The sequence below is a fragment of the Ovis aries genome, chromosome 21 (assembly GCF_016772045.2).
Source record: "Ovis aries strain OAR_USU_Benz2616 breed Rambouillet chromosome 21, ARS-UI_Ramb_v3.0, whole genome shotgun sequence".
NCBI classification, from domain to species: Eukaryota; Metazoa; Chordata; class Mammalia; order Artiodactyla; family Bovidae; genus Ovis; species Ovis aries.
Genome location: NC_056074.1, coordinates 27,038,186 through 27,065,150, shown reverse-complemented (window position 1 = coordinate 27,065,150; position 26,965 = coordinate 27,038,186). Strand labels below are relative to the sequence as shown.

The following is a 26,965-nucleotide window of genomic DNA, read 5'->3' as shown; positions in this document are numbered from 1 at the left end:
CATTATTTTGGGCAGTAAAAGCATTTTTCATTTTATGGCTTCATATGTATTTAATATTTAGTCAATTAATAAAGGGTGTATTTATAGAAACACCTATTTTCTGGAACATTTTAGGTTGCTTCCAATTTTTGCCATTTATCTACAACCCTGATTACATCCCCACACCTATATCTTTATGCAACTGTGTCATATAATTGTATAAGTGTCCAGTGATCTCCTTTAGGAGAAATTTCTAAGATAGATTTTATCGAAAGGGATTTCTGGGTCAAAAGTTTTAAAATTTTGGACATATTCCAAATTTACCCTTCAGAAAAGTTGTACTAACTTTACCTTCCCACCAAAATTACACAAATATATTTTTTTTCCTCACATCCTTAGCCAAAAGGGAGTTACCATTCTCCCCTATTTTTCAAATCTAAATTCTTTCTTTTTTAAAATTTATTATTTTTTGGGGGGGGGAGAAATATCAATAACCTCAGATATACAGATAACACCACCCTATGGCAGAAAGTGAAGAAGAACTAAAGAGCCTCTTGATGAAAGTGAAAGAGCAGAGTGAAAAAGTTGGCTTAAAGCTCAATATTCAGAAAACTAAGATCATGGCATCTGGTCCCATCACTTCATGGCAAATAGATGGGGCAACAGTAGAAACAGTGGCTGACTATTTTTTGGGGCTCCAAAATCACTGCAGATGGTAACTGCAGCCATGAAATTAAAAGATGCTTACTCCTTGGAAGGAAAGTTATGACCAACCTAGACAGCATATTACAAAGCAGAGACATTACTTTGTCAACAAAGGTCCATCTAGTCAAGGCTATGGTTTTTCCAGTAGTCATGTATGGATGTGAGAGTTGGACTATAAAGAAAGCTGAGCGCCGAAGAATTAATGCTTTTGAACTGTGGTGTTGGAGAAGACTCCTGGGAGTCCCTTGGACTGCAAGGAGATCCAACCAGTCCATCCTAAAGGAAATCAGTCCTGGGTGTTCATTGGAAGGACTGATGTTGAAGCTGAAACTCCAATACTTTGGCCACCTGATGCAAAGAGCTGACTCATTTGAAAAGACCCTGATGTTGGAAAATATGGAAGGCAGGAGGAGAAGGGGATGAGATGGTTGGATGGCATCACCAACTCAATGGACATGGGTTTGGGTAAACTCCGGGAGTTGGTGATGGACAGGGAGGCCTGGCGTGCTGCAGTCCATGGGATCGCAGAGTCGGACATGACTGAGCGACAGAACTGAACTGCCCTGGGTCTTTGTTGCAGTGCACGGGCTCCAGGCTTAGTTGCCCCTCGGCATGTGGGATCTTAGTTCTCCAACCAGGCATCGAACCCACATCCCCTGCACTGGAAGGTGCATTCTTAACCACTGGACTACCAGAGAAGTCCCTGAAATCTACATTTCAATTGCATTTCACCGATTAGTCTAATCTGAAAACTAACCATGATCTCCCTTCATCATCTGGTTAGGATTATATTCTGCATCTTGGTGATGACCTGACCCACCACACACACATAACAGGCTGAAGAACAGCTGCCTTCCAACCCCTCTTAGTCTCCAAACGCAACTTACCTGACCTTCCTCTCGTGGAGATCTCACATGTCAGTCGTCTGAAATATTCTGGAAGGTCAGCATAGTCATTTCCATAGGAGATGACCTTAATCCCTTTGTCCAGCATGTTTTCTCGAAGCTTCTTGAATTCATCCACATCTCCTCTCCGAACCAGCATGAAATGCTCTAAGTCAGACTTATGCTTGATGGCCTCCAGAAAAAGGGCCTGGAAAGTGGTGTCATCCACAGTCCAGCCGCAGCCCAAGAATAGGAATGACTTGTTTTCATAGAGCTTCTGAATCTCTCTCTGGCAGGGAGGGAAGCAACATGTAAGTCACACTGTGAAGACAGGTGCGAAACAGAAGAATCCACGGGGCCGCAGCTGCTCATCGAGCAGACTGTGGTGACCAGTGAACCGGGATCAAGAGCCAGAGGACAGACCCTCCCATGAAGGAGTACGCCCTTCTCACTGTCTACTGCTGCAACTTGATGACTCTTCTCAAACTGTGTCTTTACCTGGCATTCTCCTGCAGGGTCTCTATCCAGGGTCTCACGGGTCTACATCATAGCTTATTTTTTAGATCTGTGTGCCCAGAGGCTGTTAAGGCAATCAGTAGTCTTCAATGTATTTTACTCTTTCTGTTTCCTTGACAGTCTGTTTGCTTTACAGACTGGGCCATGAATAAGCAGAGAATCCCATCACCAGAGCTGCTCAAAGAAAGCATGACCCTCAGAACACTAATGAACATGTGTATACACTTTTAAGACATTTTTAAAGACTGGTTTGATATGGACCGTTTTTAAAGTCTTTTGTCGAATTTGTTACAACATTGTTTCGTTTTATGTTTTGGTGTGTTGGCCGCAAGGCATGTGGGATTTCAGAGCCTTGAGCAGGGATCCAACCCGAGCCCCTGCACTGGATGGCCAAGGCCTAACCACTGAACTGCCAGGGAAGTCCCTGTGTGTATACATTTATACATACATGTATGTACACATATATCACACACACTACATGTGTCTAAAGTATTAGAGATGATTTTGCTTAAGGGATCACTCAGTGTCAGTTAAAGATAGAAGCTGTAACAGATGTCAGGGAAAGAACGGGTGACAAAAAGTCCCCTTGTGCTTTAAAAAACATCACATTTTCTTGGTCTTTTTTCACAAGGCTTCCATTTTATTACCCTATTCAAATTTAAAAAAAAATTTTTTCCAGTGATCAATAAGTGAGTAAGTATGATGAGTCAATACAAAGCCATCACCATTTATATAAAAACTCTTTACTCTAGTAGTAACTGGTCAGTGAAAAACTGCACAAATTAGTCTTGGCATAGAGAGAGGGTTACTAATACCATGTATGTGTGTCTGTGAGTGCTCAGTTGCTCAACTGTGCCAGACTCTGTGAACCCAGCCAGGCTCCTCTGTCCATGGGATTTCCCAGGCAAGAATTACTGGAGTGAGTTGCCATTTTCTTCTCCAGGGGATTTTCCCGACCCAGGGACTGAACCCGTGTCTCCTGTGCTCCTTGCACTCACTGGCAGGCAGATTCTTTCCCACTGTGTCACCTGGGGAGATAATACCATGTATAGCAAATGACGAATACAAATATATATTCTTTGTTTGTGAAGATGCCACCAGTTAACAGTGCCAACTGCTGGCTGTCAATCAAGAACAAAGTAAAACCACACGGCCTAACACCTGAAGAGATGTCTGACATTTCCCAAGGTGGCACACACGTCCACAAGCTAAGCAGCACAGAAGAGAATGCTTGGCCTTCCAATGTTAACTGATGAAGAGAAACTGTTAACCCTGGAAGCTCAGTGGTGTGTTCAGAAGGCTCCTAGGAAGGCTTCCCCAAGAGCAGCTAGGCCAGCACCACTTACCATAACTTCAGTATTCCTGAGCACATTCTGATAACCAGCTGGGTGAAGGACAATGCCACTCGGGTTGGTGTAGACCCCATGGATGTGTAAGACGCTCAGCTTCCGCTTCTCCTGAGCCCACTCAAGGACCTGCACAACATAAACACAGCTTAACCAGGAGGGCAGGGCTGAGCACCTGCTTCAAGGTCCCAATGGGCAAGACAGTCTTCTGAGGACCAGGCTTCTGACACAACTCTCCAGCTTCATGATATCACAGGGCAAGAATGTGGCCACTCGATGTGGCCTTCGTACTTTAGGCATGACTGTTAGGAATGACGGCAAGTCTGGTTATTTCTCTCGCAAAGAAAGAATCAAAAGTCAGAATTTGTCATCATCTGCAGAAATCATACGGGCTCTTTCCACAGGTGATACACAGGACAGCCACGGATGGCCCTTTCAGTACGGATCCCCGAGACGTCAAGCCTTGTAACGACTCCCTGGTCTAGTCCCCTTTCACATTTACTCCAGGCTCGGCCATATGGCTGGCTTTAGAAAACGGGGCATAAGCAAACAGGAGAAGAAACTTGGAAAACGTTGGTACAATGCGCCTTCTCTTTTGCTGCTTTTGGAACCCAGCTACCATGTGAAGTAGTCTGACGGCCCAGCCAACAGCCCGTACCAACAGACACACAAGCAAGGTTATCTCACACCACCCAGTCTGGCCACGAGAGGACCACAGTCACGTGGGTAGCCTGCAAAACCAGCAGAATGGCCCAGCGGAGCCCATTAGCCCAGCTCAGGTGTCAACTTCACATTGTCATGAGCAAATAAAGTGTTGTTTTAAACCACAAAGTTTTCAGGGTGATTTCTTGTGCAGCAATTGATAAGTAGTAAAAGAATCACATCAGTCACCTGCGAGTCACCTAAGAGGCCACCAAGGAAGCATGACCACTCAGGTGCCAATGGTAAGGACCAACCAGGTCCCATGGTTTCCATTTTCCCAAGGACTTGAGACAGTATAAATTTGTTTTTATGACATTCTAGAGAAATAAGGTATGGATTAGGGAAAAAGGAGGCACAGAGATTTAGAATCATAAGTATTACTAGGCTCTATTCTGACTACCAGTCAGTGGCTTTAACCCTTTAACTTCAATACTGCCCCTAATGTGGACTAACTACAAAAGCAAATCTTGAGACTCCGGGATGAAAATGAGAAGGAAAATTTCAAGTCTGATAGATATCCTTAACTTTATTTTTTGGCTGCACCTCGCAGCCGGTGGGATCTTAGTCCCCTTACCAGGGACTGAATCTGCACTCTCTGTGATGAAAGCAGGGGTTCTTAACCACTCGGCCACCAAGAAAGTCCAGGAAATCCTTAACTTAAGAGAGACCCTTATGTGTCTGATGCTGGTCATGATCTTCAGAGATTATGTCAGAAACAGGATGGAAGTTGTTTCTTGCCATTCATTTTTAAATTTCATTCAATCGTTTATTCATTGACAAAATATTTACTGACCACCTACTAGTATGTGCCAAGTACTTTCTTACGCACCAGGTAAGAAGGGCTGACGTGGTCCCTGTCCAAATAGAGGTGCTATTCCTCTAGGGCAGACAACAACCCAAGATGAAAATGGAAAGTTACGACAGGTACTCCATTGAAAAACTGAATCCAAAAATAAGGGTGGGTCCCTTTTAAATTAGGGTGGTCAGAGAAGACCTCTTGGAGGAAGTGATTCACAAGTGGAGTCTTCCAGGTGAAGAAGGAGCAGGCCGTACAAAGCATGGGGGCAGCAGGAGGAAAGCACTCCAGCCAGACACATCCAGTCTCCAGAGCACATTTCTCTGGACTGGATTTCCTTTTACAACCTGACTTCAAGGCCAGCAAAACCACAAAACTAGTATTACAGCCCCTGCTCTGGCCAGGGCAGTGCTATGACGATGAGTGCCAAGGGGGGAAATCATTGGTTTGTCCCAACTCTGCTTAGATGGGCTCTAAGTGGGACACAAAGGCAGCTTCCCAGGAAAACAAAGTATACAAGTAAAATTACACAGACTGCAGGGCAGGACAAGTGAGACCCAGTGGAGATTCGTAATTCTTTTTTTTTTTTCCTCCCCTTCAATCATTAAATCTCGGACATCTTTTTATGGCAATGAAAACATTTTCCCTTTCACGGCTTCGGTGTATTTCATCAGTCAATTTAATGGTGTCATCTACAGACTCTCCTGTAGATGTGGCGCTGGATTTCCGACTGCAAGCCCTAGCAACCACTGCAATACCAGCCTTCTCTCATTAGACGACAGAGGTGGGCATCTGTAACTTCACTACTATGAGAGACGACTCAGGTATAGTACGGGCTACATAAAAAATGTCTGCTCAGGTGTCCTTTAAATATTAACCTCATCAGCTGTCACCTGGCCTGAAACTTGATTGTCAGACATCAGAAAGCAGTTTCTGTACATTTCCAGCAGATGCCATGAAGAATCTGTCCTAACAGAAAAACTAAATCAATACCACACCCACCTGATATTATCAAATGTTAAACCATTTAGATCTTACAGTTCAAGTGGCTTCCTATCATCCTGCTTTAAAATTGCGTGAAACTGTCCAAACTCACAGAACTGATCACTTTTAAGATCTGTGCTCTTTACTGTACACTGATTTAATCTGAAAAAGCAACAATCCAACCAGGGATAAGAGTCTCCCTCTCTACCTTTCTATGAACAGAGTGCTATACAACATCCCAGCCAGAAAACAGTCATCTCTGATGAGGAGTCAATCTGCTGGCCGGAAGACGAGACAAGCTAGGCCTTTCCTGTTTACCTTCTTCTCATCGGTGAGGTCAAGGGATTCCAGCTGTTTGCCCTGATCTGCCGCATACAGTTCCAGGAGATTGTCAAAGTTTGTAGTTAATACCAGGGCTCCGTTTTCCATCAGGTGGAGAACTGACTGAAGTAGCTGCTTTCCAGAATCTTCCATCTTTGACTCCAAGTCATCAAATACTTCATATAAACAGTCCTTGAAAAATGTGGATCGGACATTACTAGTACGCTGGGGAGGGATATAAAAGGGAAAAGTTAGTTCTAGGCATTTTGGTAGGTCATTTGTTTTCCTTAAATAATAGCAACTTTTTGACAAGTACTTTGCACTTTAAGGTAAAATACTTGTCTCCCTTACAGGGTGGATAGGGTATGTGCCAAGTGCTAACACAGCACTTAGTCCGTATCAAGTGACCCAGACTATTACATCATATGCAAAGCAGCATACACTCTGTAAATAGGCATATTTATGAATGAAGACAGTGGGCATGACTAGGAGAGGTGACTGTTAACAGACTAGAGGAAAGCTGAGGAAGAAAACAGAGCACCAACCACCCTTTAAACAGGCCTCAGGTCAGAAGACAACGCTTTCTGTTAAACTTTCCTTTTCCAGGGAATAAACACTAGACAGCCCTCAAGGTGGTCTAACGTGTCTTTTTCTAATCCCAGGTGCTTTTTACAGATGCTGATGGATAAAGGACAAGTGGTTTAGCTTCTCCGTACCTGTTTTTCCCTAGTATAATCCAGCAACTTGTTTACAAGTCTTCCAGGAAGAATACTTATTATATAATAAAAGGTTTCCAAAAACCTGCATTTTGCAACTGGTAAAAATACCAAACACTAATCAGTTCTGAACACACTCCCTATTTTTTAACATATGGTTCATTTAAATAACTGCTTTCCCAGCTTTGTTTTGAATACATGTAAAATCTCTGAGGACTAGTGAGGAAACAGAATATCAATCTCAAGTGAGAAGTTGGCTTTCTAACTTAAAAGACCAAGCAATCCCTGGGACGAAAGGAATCTGAAACAGGGAAGTAGCTATGTAATGTGCTATAATAAATATCTGATCTGTATCTTATTCCTGCAACACCATTCCTTAGATAACATCTAAGCAGAGAATCAGTTCTTAAAGGCCCCATTATTCCTCGTTCAAACTCCAAGTAACTGCAGCTAGCTGCTAGATAGCAGACAGCAATAATCTTTCTGTTAATCCTCAAAGCAGCCCCTTATCTTCCTGGTTTCACCTGTATACCGTCCTAATAGCACTGTGCTCCAATAAAGATCTGGTTCCACGGAACCAGGTACACAGATTCATAAAACATACTTCAATTTGCCAAATGTACCTCCTATTTTTCAAAGTGTTTTATAAAAATCACCCATTTGTTCATTGTATCTGCCAAATAAAGGGTGAATTACTTGTGCAGGAGAAACACGAGAGCGCAGAAGGGAAGCCTGCCTCTGCTGGTGCTGATGCAGCCGGGAGTCCATCTGGTCCTGCTGGTCACTGTTCTGACCCTGTTGTCAGTGGCTCAGCCACTTTCCAGGGCTAACTGGATGGCAGAGCCCACAGTTTATGCGGCTAAGGACGTGGGTCACAGTTTTCAACTTTTGCTCATTCTCTTTACATGTCACGTTTTTCAACTTTTGCTCATTCTCTTATATCATGGCATAAATTATTACATCACATATTAGCAGCCCATGAACAACCAACTGGGGACTCTAATACTCAGAATTAATGACCTGATCAGAAATAAACTCTAGTTACTGAATTTTACTATGTACAAGGCAAAGTGAAAGCATTAGTCGCTCAGTCGTGTCTGACTCTGCGACCCCATGGTCTGAAGCCTGCTAGGCGTCTCTGTCCATGGAATTCTCCAGGCAAGAACACTGGAGTGGGCAGCTATTCCCTCCTCCAGGGGATCGAATGTGGATCTCCTGCATTGCAGGCGGATTCTTTACCGTCTGAACCACCAGGGAAGTCCCAAGTCAACTACTAATGAACGTCATGCACTTTTCTCAATTTGTTATTAAAAAATCAATGCCCCTTTAATGTCTATCAAAATTACAATCCATTTATCCTACAATCTTGCAATCTTGTTTCTGGGAATATATCCCACAGATGTAATGACAATCAAATAAAATGATTTCTGTAACATTATCACTGCTCTGTTATCTGGGACAGTAAAAGACTGGAAACCAGCCAAGAATCCATATACAGGAAACCGGTACGGAAAGACCCGGGACACACTCTTAGCTAAGACAGACAAATGCAGATCAGCATGTCTAGAGTGCTACCTGCTGACATGGCGGTGGAAGCAGTGAGGTAAGAATAAATAGAATCCTATTTGCTTGTTTTCACAGAAAGAAACACTGGAACGAGACAGTGGTGACCCACAGAAGGCAAGTCTGGGGAAAGGAGGTGGACAGAGCTGTGGATTGCGAGTGAGATGCCGTAATGGCTGTGAAATCTTTTTCGCCATTTTGATTTCTGCAACGTGTGTAAACAGGAGCCATTCAGAAAACCAAACTATGTTTAAAATTAAACAATACAGTGACTTTAAGAACTGCCTTGTTGCCTCTTATACCTTCATTTTGTACTCTGATGCGCGCGTCTGCGTGCACGCGTGCACGCACACACACACACACACACACACACACACACACACACACACTTAAACAACAAGGTGATCCAGCATCAATTTAATCATTATACAGACAGAAACACCGGGATATGCAATCAGGTGAGCATGGGCGTGGATATACTTCCTTGCTTCTAAGAAAAGAAATACAAAAGGTTAAAGCCTGGAAAGAAAAATCATGAGTCACGTATTTTAGCTGACTATCTTTGGGTCCTACTTCTTTTGGTTATTACATTTTGCATCTCAACACAGAGAGGAAGGAAAGCAGCTACTGGAGCAGCACCAATTCCCTCAGACTCGGAGTGAATCGCTTCTCTCTTCAAACAGGTGACCCTGGAACTCAATTTCCCAACAGTGGCCTAAGTAAAGACAAAGGAATGAAAACAAACAAGGAGGTTCCGTGGTCAAAAGGAAACGCTGAACTCCCACACACGTTTACGGACATTTTCTCACTCATTTAAAACAATGGACCGCATCCAAGGTTGCTTCATTTCCCCCTACCCTGTAACTCTCATTCTTCCGATCCCAGACATAGTAAAAAACAACACAAAAAGGTTATTAACATTTACTGTGCATTATACTATGTACCAGACACTTCACATACAGAAAATGTTCTCACGTATTTTCCAAGTGGGATAAGTAACATCATTCCAGTTTTACAGGAGCAAAAATAGATTCTGAGGCATTAAACGATGTGCCCAGGATCCCGGTGCCCTTAAATGACAGTCTTTCTGCTCCTGAAATCCAAGGTCTTTGCAATGTCATGTCCCTACTGTAAGAAACTGGCTCAGTGGGTGGGCCTTTTTGCCTTGTCATATTACTATTGTTTGTTAAGCTTCTTAAAACAAACAAACAAAAAACACCCCTCCAAAATCGAAAAAAGGACATTTTCAAAGACACACAAAAGTAAAAAAAAGAGAGAGAGAGAGAATACACCTCTCCCGTAACCATCTTCTGATTTAAACAGTCATCACCCATGGCCACTCCTGCTTAACCTAAACTCCCCTCACCATAACCCTAGCCCCCTTCACTGAAATTTTTCCAAGCATCCTATCATTCAGATACTTCACAGTTTCCTAAAAGATAAGGATTCCTGCTGACATATAAGAAAGTCTGCAATACCACTATCACAACTTAAAAAATGCAATAATACCAATTCCTCAGCAGCAAGTACTCAGTGTTCATATTTCCCCAAATGCACATATATGAGTTTCTTACATATCTCCTATTGGATTGGTTTTCAATATGCGGCCCATTGATACTGTGGATCCCTAAGATTCCTTAAGAGGTCTGCAAAGTCAAAATTATTTTCATAACAATATGAAGGCGATGCTTGTCTTTTTAAAGTATGTTGATATTTGCATTGATGGTACAAAAGCAATGAGCTTCCCTTGTGGCTCAACTGGTAAAGAATCCACCTGCAATGCAGGAAACCTGGGTTCAATCCCTGGGCTGGGAAGATTCCCTAGAGAGGGGAAATACCCACTCCAGTATTCTGACCTGGAAAATTCCATGGACTCTATAGTCCATGGTGTCGCAAAGAGTCAGACACGACTGAGCGACTTTCACTTTCGCAAAAGCAATGAAAGGCAGAACTGCTGGTGTCTTGGTGTGACTCAGGACTCATGGAACCCAGCTTGCTAGTTATCAGTGTTCTTCACTACCAAAGACTTACAGTAAAAGAAGAACGCCAGTTGCACTTAAGAACGCCCTTAATAAAGCAGTAAACATTATTGGTTGTATTAAACACGGACCCTGGAGTACACGTCCTCCTAATATTCTGTGTAAAGAACAAGTCCACACAAAGCACTTCTGCAGACTGGAGTCTGATGTGGGTCTTGAGGCAAAACACTGGTGACTATTTTGAGTTTTAAGCTGAACTAGCCACCTTTTGTCATCAAATCTCATTTTTACTTAAAAGAATGACTGGCAGACAAACCATGATTATTCAGATTTGAGTACTCTGACCATTTTTGCAAAAATAAATGAAGTGAGCCTGTCATTTCGAGGAGACACAACCCAATGATTGCTGCCATTGCTGCCAAAGATAAAAGCTGAGTTTTCCAGCAAGAATCAGGTTTCTAGAAAATGTTTACCTGCCACCACGAGCATGACAGCTTCCAAATACCTTTGTGATAGGACTGGCAGTGATTTTAAAGGATGCATTTTTTTGTATGTTATAATGAAATGGGTCAAATTCTAGAATAAGAAGATTCTTCTAAATGCAAAATGGACCATGGAGCCTAACGCATCAGAGTAAGGGAAGTTCAGATTGTATATCACCACTGACATGGCTATAATCTGACTTTCAGATTCCTTATGGCTATTAATCTCCAGGAAGCCATCACTTACAAAATTTTGGTGTAATTATCAACAATGAATATCTACAGTTATCCAAAAAGAGTATTAAAATACTTTCCTCTTTTCCAAGTGTGTACCTGTGAGACCTCACTTTTTTCACAGTTATACCAAAACCCCACAAACACACCGAACTGACTACATTAAGCAGATGTGAGGGTGTGTTTTCTATTAGGCCAAACACTGAAGAGATTTGCAAAATGTGAAACAATACCACTCTTCTCACTAATTTATTATTTTTTTTAACTAATTTATTTTTGTTTTGAAAAATATTGTTGTGTTTCATAAACATGTTATTATATTAGCATATAACAGGTTTATTATTATTTTTAAGAGAATTTACTATTTTTTCAATTTCTCAGTTTTAATTTCTAACAGTGAATATGAAAGAGATATAATCCAGTGAAACAAAAAGCTGTTTTGAGATTCTCAATAATTTTTAGGAGTATACCAGGGTCTTGAGACCAAAAAGTTTGATAATTGCTGTTCTGTTGGAACTGACAACTACACTTTAAGGTGAGTAATAAATCTCCATCCAGAGATAATCAGTGAGTCCAGTTTGTTACTTGGTTAGTATATATTGACACTGACTTTAAGTTCTCTCATTACTTTCAATCATAACTAACCCAACTAACAAGGTCATGCTTTCTACTCTCTGGAGACCATTCCAACAGATAAGTGGCATGGCAGACAAGTCCATGCCTCCGAGTCTTCCTGGACTAACATAATACAGCATTCTTTGTCCTCATGAGCTCTTTCTTTTCCCCCTAGAAAGACAACACTTTTATTGTTATCTATTCAATTTTTATTGGGAGTACAGCTGCTTTACACTGCTGTGTTAGTTCCTATGTATAGTAAAGTCAATCAGTCATATGTATACACATATCCCCTCTTTTTGGGGATCTCCTTCCTGTTTAGGGCTTTCCAGGTGGCTCAGACAGTCAAGAATCTGCCTGCAATGCAAGAGGCCCAGGTTCCATCTCTGGGTTGGGACAATCCTCTGGAGAAGGAAATGGCAATCCACTCCAGTATTCTTGCCTGGAGAATCCCAAGGACAGAGGAACCTGGCGGGCTACAGCCTGTGGGGTCACAGAGTCGGGCACGACTGAGCGACTAACCCTTCACTTCACTTAGGTCACCACAGAGCACGGAGTAGGGTTCTCTCAGCTACACAGTAGGTTCTCACTGACCATTTTTATTGACTAAGCTAACATACTTAATACTTTTCCCTTATATTTTGGGGCTATATAATTTTTAATTACTGTTTTATACAAGTTCGTATTTTTTGAGCATGAAAAAATTATGTGTGCTTTCTTCTCTCTCAAGTGCACCTGTCAGGCATTAACACAGTCACTCTCTCTTTCATTGACTAGTGTTCAAATCATAATTTTCTCATCCTTTTACCTTCAACGGCTCTATGGAGAGACAGTTCACATAACATACAATTCACTTATCTGAAGTGCACAGCTGAGTGGTTATCTGTAGATCCAAAAATATGTGCAACTGTCACCACAGTCTTTTTTTTTTTTTTTTGGCCATATATCATGTGGCTTGTGGGATTCTCAGTTCCCCAATCAGGGACTGAACCCAGCTACAGCAGTGAAAGCCCGAAATCCAAATCACCAGGCTACCAGGAAACTCCCTACCACAGTCAATCTTAGAAAATCTTCACCATCTCAAGAAGAAAGCCTGTACCCTGGAACTCTCGCCTCGTGCCCACCAACCCCTGCTACGGCTAAAGCACCGGCCCTAAACCACTACTAAGCTGCTTTCTGCTCTTACAGATTTCCCTAGTCTGGACACTTCATGTGACTGGAATCTTCTAATACGTGGTCTTCTGTGACTGCCTTCCACTCAGCATAATATTTTAAAGGTTCGTTCACACTGCACCATGTATCAGTAATTAGATTCCTTTTTACTAGCAAGTAATATTCCACTGCGTGAATGTCACATTTTGTTTATTTGACAGCTGATGGACAGCTGCACTATTTTCACCTTTATGAATAATGCTACAAACATTTGTTTATAGCTCTTATAAACATTTGTTTATAAGTTTTTTTATATGGACAGATGCTTTCATTTCTCTATGTGTGTGTATGCAAATGGAACCACTGGGTCACAGGACAACTCTGTATTTATTTGAGAAATGGCCAGTTTCCCACCTTGTCTGTACAGTTTCACAATCCCAGCAATGAGGGTTCACAGCCTTGCCAACACTTACTATCCGACTCTGATTCTAGCTATCCCAGGCATGAAGAGGTATCTGACACGTTTGTTGTTGTTGTTGTTGTGTTTTTTTCACTGCACTAGGTCTCTACTGAGGCACACGGGGGCTTCTCTAGTTGGGATGCGAGGGCTTAGCCACCCCATGGCATGTGGGATCTTAGTACCCTGACCAGGGATTGAACCCACGTCCCCTGCATTGGAAGGTGGATTCTTAACCACTGGACTATGTCACAGAAGCCCCTGACATGGTTTTTGATCTGTATTTTTCCAATGACTAATGATGTCAAGCATCTTTTCATGTACTTATTGGCTATTTGTATATCTTCCTTGAAGAAATGTCTATTCAAATCCTTTGCCATTTAAAAACTGATTTTAAATGCCAGACAGAGTGTGGAGAAAAGGGAGCCTTCCTTCACTATTGGTAGAAATTTAAACTGGTACAGCCACTATGGAAAACAGTATGGAGGTTCCTTAAATAGAGTTACCATGCGATCCAGCAATCCTACTCCTGGGTATGTATCTGGAGAAAACTCTAATCCAAAAAATTACACACACCTCTATGTTCACAGTGGCACAATTTACAATAGCCAAGACATGGAAGCCACCTAAAGTCCACTGACAGATGAATGGGTAAAGGAGATACAGTATATACATACAATGGAATACTATCCAGCCATAAAAAAGAATGAAATAATCTCATCTGCAGCAACATGGATGTAGAGATCATCATACTAAGTAAGTCAGACTTACTTAGGCAAATATCATACGATAAAGACAAATATCACATAGGAGAAAGACAAGTATCATATGACAACACAGATGCAATCTGCAAAATTATACAAATGAATTTATTTATAAAACAGAAACAGACTCACAGACATAGGAAACAAACTTACTGTTATGGGAGTTTGGCATTACCAGGTACAAGTTACTACATATAAGACAGATAAACAAGGTCCTACTGTATAGTAGAGGGAACTATATTCAATATTCTTAAAATAAACTATAATGGAAAAGAATACGAAAAAGAATATATGTACAACTGAATCATTTTGTTATACACCAGAAACTGTATAGAACACTGTAAATTGTATTTAAAACAATTTTTTAAAAAAACTGGATTATTTGCATTATTAAGCTCTCTATATATTCTGATACCACACTGTTACCAGACACATGAATTGTTTACATCATCTCCTGTTCTGGGGGCTGTCTTCTCACCTTCTGGATAATGCTTGGTGAGCCTAAAAGCTTTCGTAACTTTGACAAAGTGCAGTTTAACCTAATTTTTCTTTTGTTTCTTAGGCTTTTGGTGTCACAGTTAAAACCTACTGCCAGATCCAAGGTCAGGAAGCTTTAAAACTATGTTTTCTTCTAAAAGTTTTATATCTTTTAGCTCTTAACATTTAGGTCTTTAATCCACTGAGTTAATTTTTGTATACGGTATGAGGGAGAGGTACCAGGAACTCTTAAAAGTCTATTAATTTTTTATACTGTTCCAGATTAGTAACATTTTATCCCAATTAAGGACAATGAAATGAAAAGAGGAAGTAACAGGCCCTAAGTTTCTGAATGAGTCAGGAACTAGGAGAGAATTGCTTTTAAATACCTTTCAGGCTAACAGCTGATGACACTTCTTTTCTATAGGCCCTAGGGCGGAGGGGCAAAAAGCAGCGGTAATAACTGACTTGGAGTTCAGAGTTATATTTTTTTCCAAGGTGCACTTAATCTACTAAGCTTTAAAACATGCTTTGGCTACTCTATTATACCCAAATATATCTTAAGTGAATCCTGATTCTTAAACATTTTTAAAACAAAGCAAGACAAGAAGGCCCTTATATCATTCAGGAACTGATTTCCAGCTCAGTTTGACAAAACATGACTCTCTCAATCTCTCTCTCTATATATATATATATAATGAATGAATGACTGCCTTTAAAAGAAACATTAAAAACTGGCACGGCTTCATCCACAAAATAAGAACTATCTCTAATCTTTCTGAGGTTCTCTAGAAGACATGGATGCCAGGGAACACAGCTTTTATAGTAGTGAGTATACTACTACTACAGAAAAAGTAAATTTAAACCAGCAGTAATGGGACCGTGGCCTCACTTTGTATATATAAAGGCTTCAACAACAACGTCATCATTACCACTGCCATCCTCACACTGAAATGGGGTCAAGGTAACTACCCTAATCAGGTCCATGGACAGACATTTTGGAGAAGAGCCAAATGTTATACAAATCTACAAACCAGAAACAAACATCCTTACTGCATTTAGCATGCATGTCCTGTTTCAGGGAAGATCAAATACCAAGGCATACAGAGTACTCACGGGAGATAGTTTCTGGATGAGGTCATGGGCAACATGGACAAGGTTCTTGTCTTCATGGAGACACTTCTGAAATTTTTTGCTCTCCTCATCTTCTAGAAGATCAAAATCTATGGCTGCATCCAGTAAGGCTTGAATCAACCCCTTCCAGGATTTCAGGGCTGGGACCTGGGGTGCAACCGCAGCACTGATGCCTGTTCCAATCACCAGCACAAGCTCCCGAGGCTTCTTAGTTTTCAGGCTTGGGAGCAGCTTCCTGAAAGGGTCAAACAAACGAAGACTGGGAACACCCAGCAGACACAAGGCACAGAGCAAGGCCATCTTAAACCATGGTTTTCAGCTCCAGTCTTGCAGCCGCAAAGATGACAAGCACAGGTCTAACGCCTTTACAAAGCAGAGTGAGCAAAAAGACCAGAGTACCGTGCCAGTGTTTGCTGAAAAACAGAGTAAAAATCCTACTGTGGGAATCCTAAAGAGCCTGATGAGATCAATCTTCTCTTTTGTAATCCTCACAACCTAAGAAAACCCACTAACATTAGGAAAAGGTCTGATTATCACAGCTCAGCTGAGTTCTGATAAGTAAACTATATTTTAAATCAACATACATTTCAAAAAGACATGTTTGATTTGGACTCCAGAGAGAAAAGAACCCTCTCCAACATGAAATTCCTACCGTTGAGAAATGTAAAACGGGAGACAAAAGAAAAGCCAACACAAATCTAAGCCCCAAACTTGAGAACGTTAAGATGAAAATGGGCATGACTAAAGTGAAGCATGAGATAGTCAAATATGGGAACAAATTTGCCTTTGGTTTTGTTCTAGACATCCTCAGGCAAAAAATGAAGCAGAGGCCAACAGAATTCTGAAAACACAAGAGCCTTACAGACCTAAATAAAAAAAGAACTATTCAACGGACATGACGCAAGGTGGAAAACATTCCTTTCTTCCCGTGATAAGCGCTGCGTCCAATCCTGGCTTCTGTGTGAGACAGCAAGGGTGCGAGTGTCTGTGTTTTGCTTCTCCACGCCCCTTCATCCTGAGACTGTATCGTTAATAAAACCTGTGTGAAATATGTTTATGCACTTTAGTTTCTGCTGACGGCATGTGTTTTCTTAAGAAATTGCCCTTCTCAGCCTTTTGTCCACATAATGAAATGAACAGAAAAAGGATCTGTATGCTGGCGTTAACGCAAGAGAGGAGCAGGGCTTTTAGCCTTAAGAAACCTGGTTTTGAAACCTGGTTTTCTACCTCTAGAACTGCCTTCCCTGCTCCCAACTTGATGAAAAACTCATCAAGCACCACACACAGTGGAGTCCTTGACTGCAAAAGCTTTGTCTGTTGAGGAAGACTGATAATGGAGGTTAGAAGCAAACAATGAAAAGTGTGCTTCAGTTCAAGGGGATCAAGGTGAAGCAGGCACAAACATACTTAAGAAAACGTCTAGAAGGATTTGAAAGAACTGCACAGAGTAGTTAACTCTGGGGACTGGGGAGAACAAGGACTTCTGCTTTGAACTTGAATGTGCTGTACTATTTGAATTCTTTACCTCAGACATTACAGATTTGAGGTATGATTTTTCCATATTTAAGATTTCCGGTTACAACAGGAAAATTTAACAGTTGTTTCATTTTCAGCTCTTCCTAAAACACTAAATAAGAGTAATTTTTAAAGAAGGCATACGTTCATAAAAAGTGAAATAGGAGAAGATAACGGAAATAGGAAAAGTAGGCAAACCAGGTCAACAGAGCTTAGGAGCTGCCAAGAGCTGAGCCCCTGGGTAGGAGCTTGGGGATGTTCGGGTAGAACATCAGAAGGCAGAGGGTCAATTCACTGCAAGGCTGTGCCAGATGCGGTTAGAACCCTAGGAAGGGAGGCCTGTCTTCTAGGGAGGTTTGGCCAGAGGCTTCTGCGTCTGAGAACACAGCCCAGCCTGACGAGGTGGCTGTGGAAATTCTATACGAGAAATACGAGACTTTCCCTTGCCCTCCCCTCCTAAAGGAAGACTCCCAGGCGTGGGCAGTCAACCTCAGACCTGCACCCCAGCCCCCCTGGGTCAGGAGACAGGAGGAGTCCCCTTTGGGGAAAAATGACCCACATGAGAGAAAAGATCCATAGCGGCCTGCCAGCAACCAAGCCCCTCACCACAGTCTCCAATTGGCTTTTTAGTGTTTTCTCTTAAACAGGAGCAGAAAAACAAGGGGCGCCTTCCCTTGAACAAACTCCCAGCATGCGAGTTACATCCAAACAAGCCAGCAGGTAGAGAGGAACTTGGGGAAAACAAGGGAGAACACAGGAGAGAGAAGAAAACCTGAAAAGGAAACAGGGACATTCTCTACAAAGGTGTTTTTAAAAAATGGTATCTGTGAAACAGAACAGGATGCTATAAAAAAAGAAGAAAAGCTGCGCAAACAAAAAGATTTCTTAGAAATTAAAAATGTAACAGAAATAAAAATTCATAAGGTGGGAGATACAACTGAGAAAATCTTTGAGAAAGCAGACTGATGAAAACAAAAGTGACAGAAAACTGTAAGAAAATTAGAGCCTTATCCAGAAGGTCCAGTGCCTAAATATCCAGAGTCCTACCAAGACGGAAAACAGAAAAGAACTATAAAGGAAATTATCAAATAAGTAACACAGGAAAATGTCTCCAACATGAAATCACCAGTAGTCTGCTTAAAAGAGCTACCTGATACCCAGACTCTATGAAGATACAGTGCTGTGAAATTTCAGACTACTGAGAAAAAAACCATCATCCTTATGAGCGTCTAATGAGAAAAGAAAAAGAGGTCATATGTTACAAAGGACTGGGAATTAGATCAGAGTGGCTATTTTGGCAGGAACACTTAGATGTTAGCAGAGGATGGACAATGATCTCACAACTCTAAGGAAAATGATTTTGTACCTAAAGTTTTCTACTCAGCCAAATCAGCAAATCAATGTTAAGAGTACAGTTAGACACTGTCAAATGTCTCCCCAAACTTTTTCCCTCTGAAGTCTTAATAAAGAAGCTGATGAGACATTTTTCAGCAAAATGAAGGCGTACACTGAAAAGGACGATCCAGGAAACAGAGGGTCCAACACAGGAGAGATGTGAAAGGAATTCCCAGGGTGACGGGAAAGGAAATGGCAGGGAGCTACAAGGCGGCAGGCTGGGAACACAGCTGTCAGAGGGGAGAGTCCACAGAACCATTAAGCTAGTACATCCCTGGCGTGGGCCAGTGGATTAGGAGGTTTACTCTCAGTCACAGTCTGAGTTTAAATTAACAGGCTCAAAGAAAACAAAGCAAGCCAAAAAAAAAAAATGGACACGCTTAATAAACAAGAGGAAAAAAATGGACCGGAAACGTAATCATCACATATGAGGCTCAGCTATGAACACTATTTATAGTCATATGATGTAAATATCAAACTGAAAATTGTGATATAAAACATACGAGGAGGTTGTGGGGAGAGTCCTTGGTGTGTGTATGTTGCAGGGAGAGGCTTTGGGTGTGTGTGGGGGGTGTGTGTGTGTGTGTTGGGAGCTATGAGGGGAGGATTCATGATAGCAAACCTAATCCTTATTTTCCATAATTTGAAATAGATAAAACCAAAAACTAAAAAAAAAAAAGGCAGTAAACACAGAGTACTAAAAATCTGGAAGCAAACACTAGAAGAAACAGACAAAGCTGAAAGTGATTAGCTCCAAGGAGGGCTGAGACACTACAAGCCTTGAAGAACTGACTTAAAATCATATACATTTCTGACCTTGATAAAAATAAAAATTAAATGCAAAATAAAAACAGTCTGACTTTTATATGAAGGCCGGTATTTTCTTTTTTTCTTTTTGAAGGCCAGTGTTAATTAGTGAAGCCACATGGGATGTAGGGCAAGTTCATTATTTCTCATCAGCTGCCACCAATGGTGATTTGCTCTGCTTCTCGGACTTCTTTCGCTTGTTTACCTGGGTTTCTTGGTGGGGGGTGCGCCATCACTGAAGAATCCCAAAATCTTGTCTATATCCGAGGACTGGCTCCCTGTGGAAGCCATCCAGTTTCTAAAATAGATTAAACACCATGGACTACAATTAGATGTGTAAAGTACATTACTCAAAAGAGCACATGCATTAAATAGTTTTTAAGAAGCTATACATCCTGAAAGCAATTTAGAGGTATAACTGGCTTAACAGAAACTCATTAATCAATGAGTGTCCCAAACTTATGGGATTAAATTCATCCAAAAGAAAGTGACCTTGAAATCAGGGTTCTGAAGCTCTATACTGTTATCTGACATACATAGCTAAATATATGTCCTGAAGGCTCCCCCACACTCCCCCACCCTGCTTCAGAAACAAACACAACAGAACCAGAGCATCATCAACTCACGTCAATCGGCCATCACTTCGTGGAGCCTAAGAAATACCTGCTATTCTACCTTGAGACAGGTCTGGGGAAGACATGGGAAAACCCATGGGTGACTGTGCTACACACCCCATATTACTAATATCTTTTACTATCATCTAAGGAAATCACTGGATCAAGAACAGGATAATCAACACTAATTTGCTGACTGCTGGACATTCCCTGTCTCTGAACAACTGGTTCCTCATGGCAGGGAAGCATGACTCTCAAGCTAAGCATATGCTTACTCTCTTTCCTTAACAACGGTTCTATAAACACCTGTAATCTGGACAAAGTACACTCACATAAAAAATTGAGAAAGGCGACTTGAGAAAGATGAAAGTAAAATATAGAGGGAAGTAATTTAATGTTTATTAAATTAAGTCCAATGATTAATTCAGCTACTAAATCAGAGTTTTAACAAACTCTATAATAATGCTTACCACGTGCCAAACACGATTCACAAACATTAACTCATGTTATCCCCGTTATCTTACGAAGTACGACTACCGCCTCATTTTAGTGATGAGGAAACCGAGGCACCGGAAGCTCAACATGCGTGCGTGCAGTCACTAAGTTGTGTCTGACTCTCGGTACCATAATCCAAACCAAGGCGGTCTTCCTCCCAGGTCCGCGCTCTTAGCTGCGCTATTACAACCTAAAAGCACTGTCCAAGTATTATCTTCTCATCTCCCCCCACCCCATTTTTAATACGCAGTTCAAAACCATCAAAGAAGGGAGCTCCCACATTCTAGAAATCTAAAAACGAAACCCCACATTCAGATTTAGTTGAAGTAACTGTGATGCTTTAGAGCTGCTATGACTAGGTGCTCTGCTGATACAGTTAAAGCAGTCAGTTAAATTTAGGAGCTGAAGGAAATCAGTTTTTTCCGGTGATAAGCATTACATGTTACAAACCTCCCAGTACTACCAGCTAACCAGAACCCCAGATCAGTCCCATCATTTTCCCCTGGAAAATGTACTTGTTTTGCTGGATTCTCTTTTCTGACAGATGGTCAATTCTTGGGTGTTGACACCTGAATACTAAGCTTTTCCATTTTTTTTCTTTACAGAGTCAACTATTTCAAAGGTCCGTTCCATCTACATAATTTATGAGAATTAAATATGGCCAACAGCTCTTGACAAGTTGTTACTGGAATGTTCTGGGTCCTTTTACTTAGGAACTAAATGCGAAGTAATTCAATATGCCTGTTGTATTTGATCACATACTCATTCTGTCTTCTCACATTTTTTCTTCAGTATGAAAGATGTCTCATATGATACAAAATTACATGTACATCCCAGTGACATCTAAGCATAAGCCATATCTTATTCCTTCTAGAGTGCAATTTCAGAAAAAATAACTCTAGTTTAGCATTTACCCTAAACAATGTGCAGCTACTGCTAAAGAACTTCTGATTGTGAAAATCCTGCACAGAATTCCTAACATGCATCAACTAGTTCACACATTAATTTCTTTAAGTGATCGCCACTGGAGTTTTCATTTCAGTGGGACTTAGCAGAGGTGGGGAAAAGCTTTTCCGCCATAAGAAAACAAAGGCGGTGTCTTCATTACTCCAATTACTGCTAAGCTACTGAAAACTCCTTCAAGGCCAACAGAGTTCAACAAAATAAAAGACGCTCATCAAATGCCAAGACAAGTAACCTTATTAACCAAAATTTTAAGGCCTAAATCCTCATATCAGATAGGATACTTTTAATTCAAAATGTGTCAGCTTGGCAAGAAATAGGATGCTTATATCTGGTGGATGAAAAAGGGAAAAATTGAGGCCAGTGTTCTAGGAAAAATCCAGTAAGAGATACGGAGAAAGGAAAAAAGAAAAAGAATTGGCTATATGAATGAAATTAAGATTACGTAAGACAGCAGTTATAGATTTGAAAACATGAGAGAATTCCAGAAGTCCCTGCTTTCACAGCATTTTGCTTCTAGAAAGATGGCAAAATATGGCTTCTTCTTCCACAGAGGGATGGATGAGAGTGGGGTCTCCCGCCTGCTCTTCTCATGCCGATCTGGGCGTCTCCCGCTGCTTCCAGTGTGTGGTCTTCAGCTCTAACGAACCACTGACATGCACAATGAACTCAGAATAATGCATTTTCAGATACAAATGGATGCAATAAATAAAGAGAAAAGTTCTAATCGTGACATTTTTGCCTAGAAACAAAAGATGTACAAATGACTAGCTAGCGAAGGAGGTCCTTGCTTGGTCTAAAAGATCAGTTATATTTATAGTAAGCTTTACCCTTTTCTATTTAAAAGTATAAACAAATAAAACAGTGACTGGAATAGACCGGCTTATTTCTCCAGCATAAACATAGAAAAGGGTTAACTGTTTTCTAAGGGAAAAGACAGTCATCCTCGGATTTGGAGGAAACCAAGCCCCTCTGATTGTGGCTTCTGGACTAATTCCAACACATCTGCTTTTTTAGAAACTATGGGGAGAGGAAGGAAGGAAGAGACAGGCAGTGTAAGGTACTACAAGAGGGCCCCCAACGAGCTTGCAGGCAATTAAGAATTCACTGGAACAGGTTAAGGCAGTTGATGAATTCAGTTCTGCTGGAGACCGCAGCCTATCCTATCTGTTCTGTACAGAAAGAAGTTGCCATTCTCATCCTTCTCATTCACACAAAGAAATGGAACTGATGTATAAGAGCTGTATGTGGAACCTACACAAATGGCATAGATGAGCCTATTTTCAGGGCAGGAACAGACAGAGATGCAGACGTAGAGAGAGGACGTGTGGGCATGGGAGGTGGCGGGAGAGGAAGTGGGAGACTGGCACTGACCTACACACCCGACTCGGGTTAAAGCAGGGAGATAGCGGGAGCCCTCTGCATAGCGCAGGAAACTCAGCTCTGTGCCTGCGACCACCTGGAGGGGCGGGACAGGGCGGGGGCTGGGAGGGAGGTGCAGGATGGAGAGGACATCTGCACACATAAGGCTGATCCACAGTGTCACAGAGCAGATACCAACACAACGCTGTAAAGCAACTGTACTCCAGCTATATACACATGCACACGTGAAGCGCACTTAGCTGTGCCTCGGCTGGGATTCCTCTGTGTACCTCGGTCTCCAAGTCTTTCCCCTACCTCTGGTTAACTTAGTTTGCTCCCACTTTTATCCCTAAATTGCATGACCAACACCCTCTCCCTTCTGTCAGATGAGACCTGGATCACACTCATTTCCTGGAAATTTGCTTTAATACAGTCACTGATAAAATGCCAGATTCATACTATCTATTCTTGGGATTTCACCAGTAAATAATGACCCAGCAATGAAAAATGTGAGAATGAACTCATAAGATACACGATTTCTGGAAAGACTTTCAGGATTGAGAGGTATAATCACAAATTCTAGAAAGCCTTTAAACTCAAGCCCCAAAATAAACTACACTGATATTCTAGGCTCAAGAGCTCAGATGTTGTTTTTATCAGTTATTTTCGATTATAAAACCAAAGTAACACAGCATGTACAGGGAACAAAACTGTTTCGAGAAGGAGTAACGGAACATCCAAATTAAAATCTGATTTGAAGTAGAAGCTGGTGATGGATGTCGATGGTTTTACTGTGCAAAGAATGATAACTGATAAATTCCTCCTGCGTCACTGCTTTCCCTCCTGTGAAGTTTCTGAGAAGGTACATGCTGAAAACAATGACACATGATGCTAAACAAGGAGGTTTTAAAAATATTTAATGAAAAAATTGTCCACGTCCAAGTAGTATGACCGTGCAAACAAATTTATCCCAAATGACCTAGACAATTCATTAAAAATGAGAGTAAATAAATCTTCAAGGGTAAGACTGGACACTCGAGCCAATCCTTAAAAACCGAAGTCCTCCTCCTAATGAGGCAGTCTGAATTATGAATGACTGTGCCCTCAACTGCTTACTTCTCATGAGAACAAAAGGACAGCGAACAGATGCAGATTCCTTCAAGTCTGGGCGGGCCCACAAGTTGTCATCATTATAGAGGATCTCTCTCAGAGTCGGAATTTGACAAGTCTTAAAAGGAAGATTTTTCTGTCATGACTTAAACAGCACTGATTAAAAAAAAAAAAATTTAAGTTGCATTTTGACATACAGCTTGGCAAATGTTATGATTAAAAACCTCATGTAGCTAGATGTTAATAGTGATTAAGTGAACTAGTCAACACCAGGTTAGACATCTCAGCGGTCCCCACATTGTGGCCATGTAACCCAAACTCCATTTCACACCAAACCGAGGACAGAATATAAGAAAGATAAACAGAGTAGATCTGTCTTTGCATGGTGTCTTAAACTGTAAAAAAAATTGGGGTCTTATGTTCGAAACTCAGTTATCAAAATATCCAATCAAGAGAGATTTAGGAATAAGCTTGCTTTGAGTGCAATCCTTTTATCCTGTCATTCAACAAATCAAATGTCTACAAAACACTTGAACTTCCCACTCAGGATGGCGCTGGAACAGGAGGCCTGAAGAGGTCGTGGCATCTCCTTTTAAAGAAAAAGAGGGTGGGCAATTACATCTGGGGGTGGTGCACACAGAGTTCTGTTTAAGGGAGAAAAGGACTCGCCAATTTTTTAAGGGCCCTCCTAACTCTCAGTTATACTAACCTGGATCACTTTCCTTTTTTACTGCGAGATGAAGGTAGAATGTTTTGCTTCAGAAAGCCAAAGACTGTGCGTCTTAGCATTTTCTTCAGTGATCATTCCTCGGCTTCAACTTCACAGGAAACTAAGCTAGAAACAATGAACGGCAGTTGTGCAGAGGGGACTCAATATGAAACAACCACGACAGATGGGGAAAGGAATCTGTAAGAAGAAAGTTTAAGAGACCACAGAAGGATACTCTGAAAAATAAAATTCAGAAACACGAGGAAAGATCAGTTCTGTCTTTCCAGGTAGAGCCCGTGGTAAAGAACCCGCCTGCCAATGCAGGAGACAGAAGAACTCGGGTTCAATCCCTGGCTTGGGAAGATTTCCTGGAGGAGGGTATGGCAGCACACTCCAGTATACTTGCCTGGAGAAGCCCATGGACAGAGAGGCCTGGCGGGCCACAGTCCATGGGGTTGCAAAGAGTCGGACACGACGGAGAGACTTAGCACGCACACACAGCTGGAACACCGCAAGTATCTCACTGGATAAACTAAGGCTGGTTCTTTACAGTCAGTGCCATGCACCCGAAACAAAGGTGATATGCAATACACACAACAATATAACACACCTGAAACGCGCGTGACTTTGGCAGTATTCTACTCTATCAGTCACTGATTAGGACTGGAAAGGAGCAGAACCCTGTGCCTAAACCCCTGCCCCCGCCGACCCAAGGACAAAGGGCCCTGCCTACCGTCTGTAGAGAAGCTGAAGTCTCCCAGGCCTCCCTGAGTCACAAAGGAGCAGGCTCAGGCAGCTCGCGATTAGGACAATAGAGCCACAGAGGCAGTGCGGGCTGCACATTCCTGAGGTCTTGTACAGACCAGACTGCAGCTGTGAGTAAACGGCTCCCTCTTGAGCAGTACTGAGTCTATGGTGAACAGCTCCAAGGAATGACCTTAAGAAAGTGGGATTAACCCTACTGTTCATAAGCTTGTTCTGCTTGTTTATGTAAACAGGCAACAGTACTGTCACCAACGGACCCACGTGGACATCTTCTGCTCTAAGGAACTGCATGTCAGCAGAAGTCAGACCTTTACCCATGATCCCACAGAAATAGAAGGATGTTCTCACAAGTGGGGATTTGGAAGCAGCTTTTGGCAGGAAAGAGCTCTCTGCAGGAGGCCCCTCTTAGATCAGGCATCCCCATGCTCTGCTCATCTCTGGGCCCAGCACACCTTTCAAGTCTTCTGGCCACAGGACACCTTGCCTAACCCTGATCTCTTGGGTCTTTCTGTAGATCAAAGGAGCAGAAATTAAGGATAAGAAGCTAACAGATGACAAGATCTCCTCCCAGGCTTCCCCTTCAGCTTTCCTGGGAACACACTGTGAACCGGACAGCATCTGAAGGAAAACCACAGGAATCCCCTGGTGGTCCAGTGGTTAGGATTTGGTGTTTTCACTGCCACGGCCCAGGTTCAATCCCGGCCAGGGAACTAAGATCCTTCACGCTGCAGAGCCAGAGGTGGGGTGGGGTGGGGTGAGGGTGGGGGAGACAAGACTGCACACAGTAGGAGGACGACCCCGCTTCTCTCTCTCAAGGATTAACCAAGATGCCTTCCTTTTTCCCTTTAAAACCTTTCATGGCCAAGCAGAATCCTGGGAGATGGTTTCTGGAGGGACACTGGGCCTACTGTATCTGCATATTGCCAGCATTCTGATTGGCAGTAATGTTCCTTTCCACCAACATCTGTCTCTCTCTCAAGTACTGATTTCTGAGCAGCCAGCAGCCGGCCCTGACTGGGGAACAGGACCTTATGAAAAGCAGTGTACCTGATTTAGGCTGCCAACTTAAGAAACACAAGGAAAATCTCACTGAGTTAAAGAACAGAAAACATAGATCACCAAATAAAAATGATAAAAGAATCTGGAGCTACTTGAGCTTGAAAGAAAGAAAGTAGGTAACCAAATCTGCTCTAAAGTCCCCTCAGACTCGGCCCAATCTTCACCTCCATCACCGCCCCTCTCTGAGACAAGTGTGCCTTTGCCAATCTCTGCTATAAAGCAAAGCCTTTGGCTTTTGAAATCTATTCTTTGGAAGGGTAAATTTTTACCTTTTACTAAATGCTAGTTCATATGAGCTTGTGATCCAACATCAGTTTCTTATTTGAAGAAAAAGATTTTTTTGTTTGCTTAGCTGAATTTAAGAA

At 41.9% G+C, this 26,965-nt stretch overlaps 1 protein-coding gene across 7 annotated transcripts in view; it reads right to left on the bottom strand.

Annotated features, from left to right (window-relative positions):
* FAM118B (family with sequence similarity 118 member B) overlaps positions 1 to 26,965 on the bottom strand; it is a 47,339-nt gene that overhangs the window by 4,636 nt on the left and 15,738 nt on the right. For 4 of the 7 annotated variants that reach the window (XM_042238384.1, XM_042238385.1, XM_027959845.2 and 1 more), the window contains exons 2-6: positions 19,729 to 19,821; positions 15,789 to 16,041; positions 6,231 to 6,458; positions 3,431 to 3,559; positions 1,572 to 1,857 (exon numbers count right to left, since the gene is read on the bottom strand). In XM_042238384.1, the coding sequence (XP_042094318.1) occupies positions 1,572 to 1,857; positions 3,431 to 3,559; positions 6,231 to 6,458; positions 15,789 to 16,041; positions 19,729 to 19,821 (989 nt within the window). Of the gene's footprint in view, positions 1 to 23; positions 1,858 to 3,430; positions 3,560 to 6,230; positions 6,459 to 15,788; positions 16,042 to 19,728; positions 19,822 to 24,073; positions 24,224 to 24,776; positions 24,903 to 26,965 lie in introns of those variants that run through there. The other 3 variants (XM_042238387.1, XM_042238386.1, XM_060404007.1) reach the window with 3 other exon arrangements.